The 11,546-nt window shown below is 38.7% G+C and overlaps 2 protein-coding genes across 2 annotated transcripts; one reads left to right on the top strand and one right to left on the bottom strand.

Moving 5' to 3' along the window:
- Positions 1–1,825: 1,825 nt before the first annotated feature.
- LOC113773339 (hexokinase-2-like) lies at positions 1,826–7,412 on the top strand. Its single transcript, XM_027317958.1, has 9 exons — positions 1,826–2,435; positions 3,615–3,765; positions 3,854–4,036; positions 5,354–5,428; positions 5,564–5,719; positions 5,829–5,927; positions 6,023–6,153; positions 6,394–6,475; positions 6,693–7,412. The coding sequence occupies exons 1-9, from the start codon at positions 2,164–2,166 to the stop codon at positions 7,035–7,037; spliced, it is 1,494 nt and encodes a 497-aa protein (XP_027173759.1). The 5' UTR covers positions 1,826–2,163; the 3' UTR covers positions 7,038–7,412.
- Positions 7,413–7,547: 135 nt separating this feature from the next.
- Positions 7,548–11,144, bottom strand: LOC113773338 (receptor-like protein kinase HSL1). The gene is made up of 2 exons (XM_027317957.1): positions 8,411–11,144; positions 7,548–8,268 (listed from the first exon to the last, which is right to left on the bottom strand). The coding sequence occupies exons 1-2, from the start codon at positions 11,034–11,036 to the stop codon at positions 7,841–7,843; spliced, it is 3,054 nt and encodes a 1,017-aa protein (XP_027173758.1). The 5' UTR covers positions 11,037–11,144; the 3' UTR covers positions 7,548–7,840.
- Positions 11,145–11,546: the final 402 nt, after the last annotated feature.

Genomic DNA, 11,546 nt, shown 5'->3' with positions numbered 1-11,546 from the left:
TAGGTTGTTTAATTCAATAATCTATGTATACTCCAACTCGATAATGGAATATTGAAATGAATTTTAACATGCCTTCGTTGACAATTAAGTTGAATCGATTAATAGCGAGAATGTTGTGCTAGTAAACATAACTGCATTTGAAAATGGAAAAATTACTTGGTGCAATTAATGTTGCGTCTAATTTTGTACAAGAAGCCCAATATAAATTATCTATAAGTAAACCTCTTATATTTTCTATGCACCTTCATTTATTATCTATAATCTATCAAATAATTAAATATTTTGTGAATAATCACTTGTTGCACAACAATTTGTCGTCCCAATCTCATGCAATTTTTTAAAATTTTTAATTTTATGGAAGATTCCAAGCCTTATAAAAAGGGAAAGAAGAAAGAATGGGGGGCTCTGAAAGTTAAACTAGAGAATTGAAGATCACTTAGTTAATATGTTATCACTAGTTAAATTAAATTTTGAGAACAAATTTTATTTACTTTGTTGGCAAATAAACCGGCAATGAGCAAATTAGTAATTTACTCCCCGTGCTTTTCTTGATCCTTGGATACTGACATATAATGTGCATCAAACTAACACGAAATCCACGGATGTGTATTCGCAACGGATCTTCTGTCCCATATCCTGTGCCACTCTCTGTCTCACTTTTTATTATATTGCTATTTCTCCTACATAAACATCATGTTTTAATTCTTTTTTGTTTCCTTAAGATTCAATAACTATTAATTAACTAAAAAATAAATACAACAGCTGCAAAAAAGCAATATATAATAGAAAATTAAAAAATACAGCAGAAAATTCATAAAAAATCTCATTTTTTATGCATTTTGATTTTTTGAGTTTGCTAAATTTTGTGTATTACTCAATTAATAGTTATTGGATCTTAAAAAAATAAAAAAGAATTAAAATATGATATTTATGAAGGAGAAATAGTAATATAATAAAAAGTGAGACAGAGAGTGTCACAGCGTGTGGGACAGAAGATCCATTGCGGTATTGTACACAGCTTTTGACTCTGATGGCTGGGAATGAAGAGTTTAGGCATGTAGTAAAATTAAATTGTTCCCGAACGGGCTAACACCCTTAGAATTTCACATCATCCGAATCATCATCCTGTCTTCCTATTCAGTTTGCTCTTTTTGTCTTTTGACCAAATTTTTTTTTTTCCTTTTATACGACCTTAATTGGTCTTTGATATCAAACTTAAAAAAGATGTCCGTTGACTCCTCAAGTTTTCCAACTGTTTATGTTTCCACAAAAAAAAAAAGGAAAATTTCCACATGTTTACGTGCAGAATTAAGCATTGCCATGTGCAATTAATGCCTCGACACTTTTTCAAATTACTGGACTTTCAAAACCAGCGGCTTAAACTTTGGCTCCTACATCATTTAATTTTTGGATCTTGAGTTGGATAAGGATAATTAATGCCACGGCTTCCAATTGGAGTTGGTAATTAGCAGTGGATCTTAATCTATTAACCCACTTTTTGGATACCATTTACGATGTTGTTGCAATAGATTCAACATCCACATACGATTATTCCATCCATTCCATATCCTATCCTCCAACGTCCGAAACCTCAACAATTTCGAAAGCACGCACACAAATAACAGAAACATGCGGAAAGCAAAATTCCTGCCCATCTGGGATTTTTAAAGTGAAAACGGGGGGAGAAAAACTCATCTATCAAAAAAGTAGCTTTCCAAGCCTTTTTCCTCAGCCAATCCACGACGACAAAATTGGGATACACCAAAAGAATAAAAGAAATCAAGAATCATATAAGCATTAACAGTAGGAATGACAGTAACAAAGTTCTCTGATCGTCTGTCCTATAATCTTATTCCACTTCACTGCAACATTTTGTTGTTTTCTTTCCTTAGAATTACATTAGCATTTTTTTAACCTCATTAGAATTATATATATGTATACAGTACCTTGATAAAATCTTCGTCCCCAAAAAGAGGAGAAAAAAAAAAAAATTCCTCAAGGTTTCTTCCACGAGTTCCCTTCATTCGTCACGGGCACAAGACCATATATTCAGCTCTCATTAAAGCTACCAACTTTGTTAAGAGTAATTTGTGGAGGATTTGGTTTCTTTATTTCTTTCTTTCTTTTGGTAGTAAAACTTTTGGTTGCATAGGATATTGGGAGATGGGGAAGGTGGCGGTGACGGCGGCAGTGGTATGTGCGGCAGCCGCTTGCGCGGTGGCAGCGCTGGTAGTTAGGAATCGCATGAAGAGTTTGGGGAAGTGGGCTAAGGTTATGGCCATACTTAAGGAGTTCGAGGAACAGTGTGGGACACCCACTGCCAAGCTCCGGCAGGTCGCCGACGCCATGACAGTAGAGATGCACGCCGGACTTGCTTCTGAAGGTGGCAGTAAACTTAAGATGCTTATCAGCTACGTTGACAACCTCCCCACCGGGTATGATGATCTCTGACTTATTTTTGCGGTTTTTCGGAGTTCATATTTTCTATTGCTGTCGAAAAAAAAAAGAACTTTGTAAGTTAAAGTTGTGAACTTGGCAGCGTTTGGAAGTAAAATTTTCAACTGTTTGATTATGGTAGTTAGGCCACTTTTAGCTTTATAAGTTGTTTATGGGTTAATTTATCAGATAGCGTATAATATAGGTGAATGAGGTGACAAGTCTTCCTGCTGAAATCAAAATGCAATTTTTCTTTTTTCCTGGGTGTAACTGTTTTTCTTTTGTTTTCTTTTTTGGATTGTATTTGTAGCGTTTGGTGATTTGCATCTGTAAGGTGTGAAATTATAGATGTCAATTTCTCAGGGGAGAAAAATTCTTGCAATTTATTGGTTTTTTAGTGATAAATCATGAATCTTGATGCTAGCTAATCTGCGAAGTCGAAGTAGTATCTATAAGACAAACACTTCCTCTGATGAAAATATAAACAACTTTTAACCGTCGAGTTATGATTATTCTAAAATAGTTGAGGCTCGTGAAGCATAACTTCTAAATTTTGATTATAAACTGACATTGACATGATATTTTACCTATGGAGACAGGATTCTTAGGGTTCTCTTCTAATTGTTTCAAGATTCGTCTCTTGTTTTGAACTGCACATAAGGAATTAAAAATGTTGAACATAATCAGAAGGTATTAGTATCAGAGATGGATTGTAGCTATTGAAAATCATCAAAGGTATTGCCAGGCAAGAATATGTCTACTTTTGAGGTTATATTCTGGGAACTAAGTATAAGTTCAAAACCAATGAATGTGGATAGTCATGCTTTTTCTCTTGTAGTTGTGACAGGACCGTAGTTTAGGAATTGTTCCTAAAATTCCTCTGGTAATTCCTTTTAGAGCACATATGTAGCGTAGCATTTTAGTCTTTTGTTGGTTTTCCTAGAAGCATGAAGATATATAGTGGCATTCATCTTAAGTATTCTTGGATGCTTTAACCAAGTTGCAAAGTATGCAATATGTTCCCTAATACAAATTATTTCCTGCAAACTTGTGCATAACCTTTCTTCTGTGGACCTATTGTTTTGTTTCAAGAAAAAAGTATATACACATATTCATTAATGAGATACATATACTTGGGATTAAATGTTCTAATGACTTCCCTTTTTTTCCTTGTGAAGGGATGAGGAAGGGTTATTTTATGCATTGGACCTTGGTGGTACAAACTTCCGGGTACTACGTGTGCAATTAGGTGGACATGAAAAGCGTGTGGTCAAAAGAGAATTTCAAGAGGTTTCAATTCCTCCACACTTGATGGTCGGCTCAACAGAAGTAAGTGTCAACATAAAAGCAATAACAAGAGATGCTGATTAGGTGCTTGCTTACTGAAGTTCAAACCTCTAACTTCTGCTGCTTTCAGGCATTGTTTGATTATATTGCTGGTGCACTGGCAAGATTTGTGGCTACAGAGGGTGAAGATCTTTGTCTTCCGCCTGGTAGGCAAAGGGAGCTGGGTTTCACCTTTTCATTCCCAGTTAGGCAATTATCTATAGCATCTGGGACTCTTATCAAATGGACAAAGGGCTTCTCAATAGAAGATACAGTTAGTACCTGGCATTTATTTATTTCTTGGTAGCATTGAAAACTTGATCAATCATTACTTGCAGTATCTGCTTTTATTTGTTGTTTAATTGAATGAAAGGTGTGAGGATTGTGGAGGCAGGACCATTGTTCTGAGAATGTTTTCAGGTCTTACACCTTGTAAATAACAAACAATCTCTTTGCTTTCTGTTGACATCAATTCCAGTGTTGTTAGAAAAGCAAGCAAGAGTGTATACACATGTGCCTTGATGTTTGCTTGCCAAAAAGGAAAAAAAAAAAAAAGAGAAGGAGAAGAAGAAAGAAAGGTCTGACATTGATGTGTTAATTTAGATCAAAAAGACAAAGGATCCAACTCACCAATTGGGCCATGCCACCACATAAATATACATATTAGAAGTTTACATTTGCTGAGAGGTAGATTCTTTGTAATTGATCTGGTGTTAGGCTTAGTGGCCAAATTGACCAACAAAAAAGACTATTTGGCTTAAACGCATTGCACTTTATTAATTGTTGGAGAAAGGGCATAACAGGAAGAGTTGCTTCTTTGTTCTTACTCGCCCACTCTCATTCTTTCAATGGCATCTCTGCCTTCTCTCAACATTTGAACATTTTGATTTCTCGCTCTTGTCTCCTCTTTTCCTCTTTCTTTCATGGTGCAAGCCTGTCCAATTTTTTTTTTTTAACAAACTTGTTCATAATTAAGTTCTATTGGACAGACTCCATGAATCACAGTTAGATATTAGCATCAAGTCTCTATTTCAGCAAATCCAAAACGTCATCTGCATACTTGCTTTTCTTAATATTGGCACATATACCTAGCTGTCTCTGTATTTCTGAGGGTCGGAAGAGGGGCAGGTGGAGGGTGCAGAAAGAGAATTTTAGAGCTTACCCCCCATTAAGTTTCTTCACTTGGTTCTTATGTCTTAACTTTTTTGCTTTTGCAACCAAGGTTTCTTAGTGGGGCTAGTTGGTGCTACATTTTTTATGTCAGACTAAGTTTTTTGGCTCCAAAGTGGATTCGTGTCATGAAGCGTAGATTGGACTAAATGCATATCAGCTGACAGTTGCATTAAAGAGAAGATATTTACCCTGTCTTATGTGAAGTGACTCACAACAAGTGGAAAATATATCTCTAGTTCTGACACGCATCAATGGCTATTGAACAATTGAAGTTTCTGTTTGTGTCTCATAAATAATCTGCATTTTGTCAGTTAATGATTAGATGCATTTATATGATTCTCTGATTTAAAACTGCACAATATTGCATATGCAAGATTTGTTTCTACATTTCTCTATTCCTGCACTCCCATTGAAATAGGTTGGACAAGACGTCGTGGGAGAGTTATCAAAAGCAATGGAAAGGATTGGTCTTGATATGCGTGTGGCTGCTTTGGTGAGTTACATATAGTCCCTTTTTTTTTTTGTACATTATAGTCCTTTTTCTGCTGTCCCTCTGGGGTGACTGCCTAATTTTGAAGGTCAAATCTCTTTTAGCATGCAGATTTCTCACATTGCTTGGCCACTGTAGGTCAACGATGCAGTTGGAACCTTAGCTGGAGGTCGATACAACAACCCAGATGTAATGGCTGCTGTTATCCTGGGTACAGGGACTAATGCAGCATATGTTGAGAGGGCACATGCAATTCCGAAGTGGCATGGCCTGCTGCCTAAATCAGGAGAGATGGTTGGCATTCTCCAAATTACTCAAGCAGTTTAATACACAATCAAGTCTTATTTTGTCTTCTCATATTTTCTCTGCCAAATTAATTTCTTTATGGCATTGAACTGTGTAGGTTATCAACATGGAATGGGGTAACTTTCGGTCATCACATCTTCCACTATCTGAGTATGATCAAGGGCTTGATGCTGAGAGTTTAAACCCTGGGGAACAGGTCAACAGAGCACTTTACAGCTGCTTTGTTTTTAATAAGTTTATTATGCATTATTTTGTGTATTTCAAGTTTCTAATACCAGCTAACTGGTGCAGATTTTTGAGAAGATTATATCTGGGATGTATTTAGGGGAAATTGTGCGTAGAGTACTATGCAGGATGGCTGAAGAAGCTGCCTTGTTTGGTGATGCTGTTCCTCCAAAGCTAAATATTCCTTTCATATTGAGGTGTGCCATCAGATCAAGATGTCAACCTTAGGTTTTGGTAGTTTGTGAACATTTTTTAAAGCATTTTTTTTTTTAAAAGCGTACAACGTTAACTTTCAATTTTGGTAGTATGTAATTGTACATTGCAGTCGTGAGACATAATCTATAGATTTTCTGCATTCATATGCTTTTACTATTTTGTTCAACTAATTCTAATGCATTAAACTTGAAACACACAGTTACTGACTGCTTTATATCCAGGACCCCTGAGATGTCTGCAATACATCACGACACATCTTGTGATCTCAAAGTGGTTGGTGCAAAGCTAAAAGATATTTTAGAGGTATGGCACCAGGCAACAGAAAAGAAACACTATGTTGCTAAAATGTTTGTTTAATTTCTTTGACAACTAGTGAATTCCTCTTCTTTTTTTTTTTTTTTTCAAATTCTATAGTCTACTGGGTTAGCATGCATTATCATGCACATTTGAAAGGCGGTATGGTACTTGACAGAATGACTACTGACTTCTTATTTTACTTGTTCTCCTTTCCTGGTGGTAGATTCCTAATTCTTCGCTTAAAGTACGGAAAGTAATGGTGGAGATATGCGATATTGTTGTCTCCCGTGGAGCACGCCTCTCTGCTGCTGGGATCCTGGGAATTCTCAAAAAATTGGGTAGAGATATTATAAAGGATGGAGAGAAGCAGAAGTCAGTTGTAGCTTTGGATGGCGGACTTTTCGAGCACTACGCAAAGTTCAGAAATTGTATGGACAGCACTCTTCAGGAATTGCTTGGAGATGCTTACGAGAATGTTTCAATTATCCACTCAAATGATGGTTCTGGCATTGGTGCTGCGCTCCTGGCTGCCTCTCATTCGCAATATCTCGAAGTAGAGGAATCCTGATCCTGGTATGAGCTGTAGTGCTCCCAAAAATAGATCTACTGCGTTGGAGCTCTATATTTGTGCCATCCTTTCCCTGGGAGCAACTGCAGCAGCCGAATCAAGGAGATGTTGCGAGGAACGTTTGAATATATGTATGGTCTAGCAGAGCTCCAAACTGAGCCATGGACCCGTGTACCTCTAGATTTCTGGCCCGTAACTGAGACAATGTCTTCGTATTTTTGTTAGTAATTCCCCCCCTCCCTCTTTGGCTTAAGAGCAGTGTCTTAAAGTTAAGGCTTTGTTGTAAGATCATTTGGGCATTCAAGATTATGTATAGTGCACATGTAGATGATACTCTTTGGATCAAATATAGTCCTGCACAACATATTAAACGGACTTGATGGAGATCCACATGAAGTGAGTAGCAGTTTTAGTACTAGGCTTCATCAAGATTTTCTGAGGTTGTTATATAAATTACTACATAATCTGCCAACCCATTTTTCCTAGTCGTGTTGATCCGAAACTTGTAGATACCAAAAACAAATGCTGCTTCGTAGCAGCTGCAGTGACTGCCAGCCGTTTCATACGAGCTGTGGAAATGCTTGCTATAATAAGCTTTACTTTCTCTACTTGTACACCAATTACAGTTTGAAAACACCATGTATCTCCTAATTCTAGACAACTAGTATAAGCTAACTCATGCAGCCGTGCCCCCATGAACCCGCTCCAATCTCCTTAGCCTGCTTCTGCTGCTTGGTTCAGAACCTTCATCGATTTCCCAACTTTGTGGATCAACCACCTGATGGTTACATTTTCAAGCTTTATCAGATCGTTGAGTCGAAGCCGCCATCTTCGTCGATCAACGACTTCTTGCGCTTTGAGTTGTTAAGAAGGGGGGCAAAATCATACTCGCTTCTGCCATTCTTTTCTCCCATTGGCACTGAATGAACAGAGCGGAGCAAAATTTGTAAAACGTCCCTCATTGTAGGGCGGTTCGAGGGCAGCAATCCGGTACAGAAAATACCGAGTTTGAACACGTTGGCTATCTCATCTAAGTAACAAGGCTCCATTATGTCCTCGTCGAAGGCATCAATTATTGGTTTCCCTTCTTGAAAGTGACGCCACGCCCATTCTGCAAGCGATGAGGTCTCATCACCGTAATTGCCTTCTCTTCCAGTAACCAGTTCCAAAAGGATGACCCCAAAGCTATACACATCAATCTTCTCATTCACTCTTCTTGTTTGAGCATACTCTGCAATACAGAATCAAGAAACAGAACAACTAAGTTGAGTTTGGTAGTATTTAAAGTGATCATAATCAAATAATCCCCATTTCGAAAAAAAAATTAAATAAAAAAAAATCAAATAGATTTGACAAATTACAATACCACGTACCAGGAGCAATGTATCCGAATGAGCCGGCTACAACTGACATTGTGTTGGGCTCTCCATCCTTCACTAACATCCTAGCTAGACCAAAATCTGCAATTTTTGCATTGAATTCAGAATCTAGCAAAATGTTGCTTGATTTTAAATCTCGGTGAATTATAGATGGTGAGCAGTCATGGTGCATATAGCAGAGCCCTCGAGCAGCATCAATTGCAATCTGCAACCTCTTAGGCCACTCCAGGACAATATGGTGGATTGAACCTGTGTTAGCAGACCGGTTCCTCTTGCAATGAAGCCAACGATCCAAACTACGATTTTCCATATACTCGTAGACCAGCAACTTCGAACTATCCGTTGAGATGCAACACATTAACTTCACAATGTTGGTGTGTCGAATAGTGCCCAAAATCTCAACTTCTGCAAGAAATTCTTTGTGATCCAACCTTTTGCTATTACAAATCTTCTTAACAGCAACATATGCACCTGAACTATTAATTGGAACACGATAGACATTTCCTGAACCTCCACTTCCAATCATGTTGCTTTCTGTCAAGCTTGATAGAAGGGATGGTGCAGTGAAATTCAACTTCTGAAATGAGGTTAATTTCCAAGTTGAATCCAATCCCTGTTTTTTCTTCTTGTAACCTCTGATCAAAAAGAATGTGTATACTAAAGCCACTAAAAAGCCAACTGCGGCTATACTTGAAACAGCTGCGACAAATTTTGCTGAAAGCTTGTTTGACTCCCCGGTTTGGGAAGCACAGGCGTTAAGGCCTAAAGATGGATTACGTGAACAAAGACCAGCATTACCCAAGAAACTTCTGTCAAAAGCTGCATTTTCAAATTCACCAGGTATTCTACCAGAGAGGCGATTGGAAGAGAGGTTGAGGGAATTTAACCTTAGAAGCCCAATTTGAGCTGGAATTTGACCTGAGAAGTCATTTTCTGACAAGTCCAGGGCATTAAGGACAGGTAAAAGGCCAATTGCTGCAGGTATTTGGCCAGAAAGCTGGTTGTTACTGAAGCTCAAGATATTTAACCCCTCCCATGAGATTATGCTTGATGGCAGACTCCCATAAAGCCGATTGCCATCAAGCAGAAGTGTTGCCAACTCTGGAAGAGAAGTCAACTCTTGAGGAATTTTACCACTGAGCAGGTTATTGCTTGCCTTAAAGTTCCTTAAATTATTCCAAGATGACACTCCAGCTGGAATTTCACCTGAAAACTGATTGTTACTGATGTCAAGAGTTGACAAACCTGATGCAACTTTGTCCGGTAGCTGGCCAGTAAATGAGTTATTCTGTATCAACAAAGTTGTCAAATTTGTTGTCCACAAACCATCCGGAATTTGGCCTGAAAATTGATTACCTTGAAGCTGTACAACCTGCATGCTGTCGCAGTTCCCAAGGGATGGTGGTAATTCTCCTGTAAGACTGTTGCCAAAAGCAACCACACCAATTAGCAGACCGTTCTTGCATAAATCTTGTGGCAAATTTCCAGTGAAATTGTTGGCTGAAACCTGAAAGCTACTGAGCATCGAGTGTCTCCCAAAATCTGGTGGCAACTGACCTGATAGATTATTGTAGAACAGCCTAATGTCTACTAGTGATGGCAACATGCCCAAACTAGTGGGTACTTCGCCTGATAGTTCATTGAAAAACAGAGCTAGCCTTGTTAAGTTTGTCAATTTGCCAAACTCATCCGGTATTTTCCCCGTTAAGCTGTTATTAGACAGGTCAATTTGCTCCAGATTCAAGGCCTCAATTGATGATGGTATTGACCCGACCAGCCTGTTCTTGTAAAGAGAAAGACTGCTCAGATTTTTCAGCTGAAACAGTCCCCCAGGGATATTTCCACTGAGCTCATTTTCTGACAAGTTCAAGGATTCCAGAGCAGTCATGTTCCCAATGTCTTGTGGGATCTCTCCAATCAAATTAGTCTGAAACATCCATAAAAATCTCAACTTTTTTAACCGAGTGAAACTCGAGGGTATGGGTTGTGGGACAAATCCATTAATACTCAAGGCCAGCTCTTCAAGATTCAGCAAATTGCCAATCTCTGCAGGGAAAGAACCATTAAACAGGTTTGTTCCGGCGTAAAGGCTTTTAAGCCCCGTTAGCTTCCCAATAGCTGGAGGGATGTCGCCAGTGAAATTGTTGGCTTCAAGTATAAGGTACTGGAGGGTGTTTGGGGATAGCCTGTCAATATCCTCAGGAATAGTGCCAACGAACAAATTCTGAGACAGGTCAAGGTATTCGAGCTTGGAGCAGTTGTAGAGAACTGTAGGGAAGGAGCCGGGGATGAAATTGTTGTTGAGATCGAGAACTGTGAGGTTCTTGAGGTCACAGATAAATGATGGGATTGTTTCTGTGATTGCCAACTTGGAGACGTTGAGTTTTGTGACCGATCCACCTGTGCAGTTGATCTCTGGCCAGGTGCAGTGGTCTGATGATGAGGACCAGTGGGACAGGGAGGGCGGATTCAGCCACTGCTGTTTGAGATTGAGCAGAATGGTCTGTTCTTCTGGATTGGTTTTGGTAGCTTGTGAGTTGCCGAGGAAAGGTAAGGAGAGGAAGAAGATGGTGAATATCAGAAAGGTGAGCTGGGAAGACCATTGGGTGGTTTTGGACATTTTCAGGGGTGATTGAAGGAGGAGGATTACAAATTGCAATGGAGAAGTTGAATGCTCATGGCCTGTCTGTAGAGTGTGAACTCCCAGGAATGGAATGCATGGTGCACGCTGAGAGGAAAATGCTTGGAAATTCTTAATCAATTCCAGCGGCTATAAACCGATTTTTAAAACCCCTACAGATGGCCGCCCCCGCCCCACCCCCAAAAAAGTCCCCACTTCATAGAGAATACTTTTACTATAAGGGGTGGGATTAATCAAAAATTTCTTGTTGGCATTCCTAGTGGGCCTGTCTTGTTAGTCTTTCCTTGTCGCGGCCGGTAAGATTTGGATTCCAAGCAGTTTCGTCTAATTTCGTTATTTATTTCATTTAATCAAAGGCCTCGCAACAAAATATGGCTATTGGCTATGGATCACGTATTCATATATATATATATATATATATATTTTTTAAGGGATTTTCTTAACGTGTTTCCCATGAATATTAGTTCACACCCACCAAAAAAACAATCA

The sequence above is a fragment of the Coffea eugenioides genome, chromosome 6, assembly GCF_003713205.1.
Source record: "Coffea eugenioides isolate CCC68of chromosome 6, Ceug_1.0, whole genome shotgun sequence".
Classification (NCBI taxonomy): domain Eukaryota; kingdom Viridiplantae; phylum Streptophyta; class Magnoliopsida; order Gentianales; family Rubiaceae; genus Coffea; species Coffea eugenioides.
The sequence above is the reverse complement of the archived record's forward strand: the minus strand, read 5'-3'. Positions and strand labels throughout refer to the sequence as shown.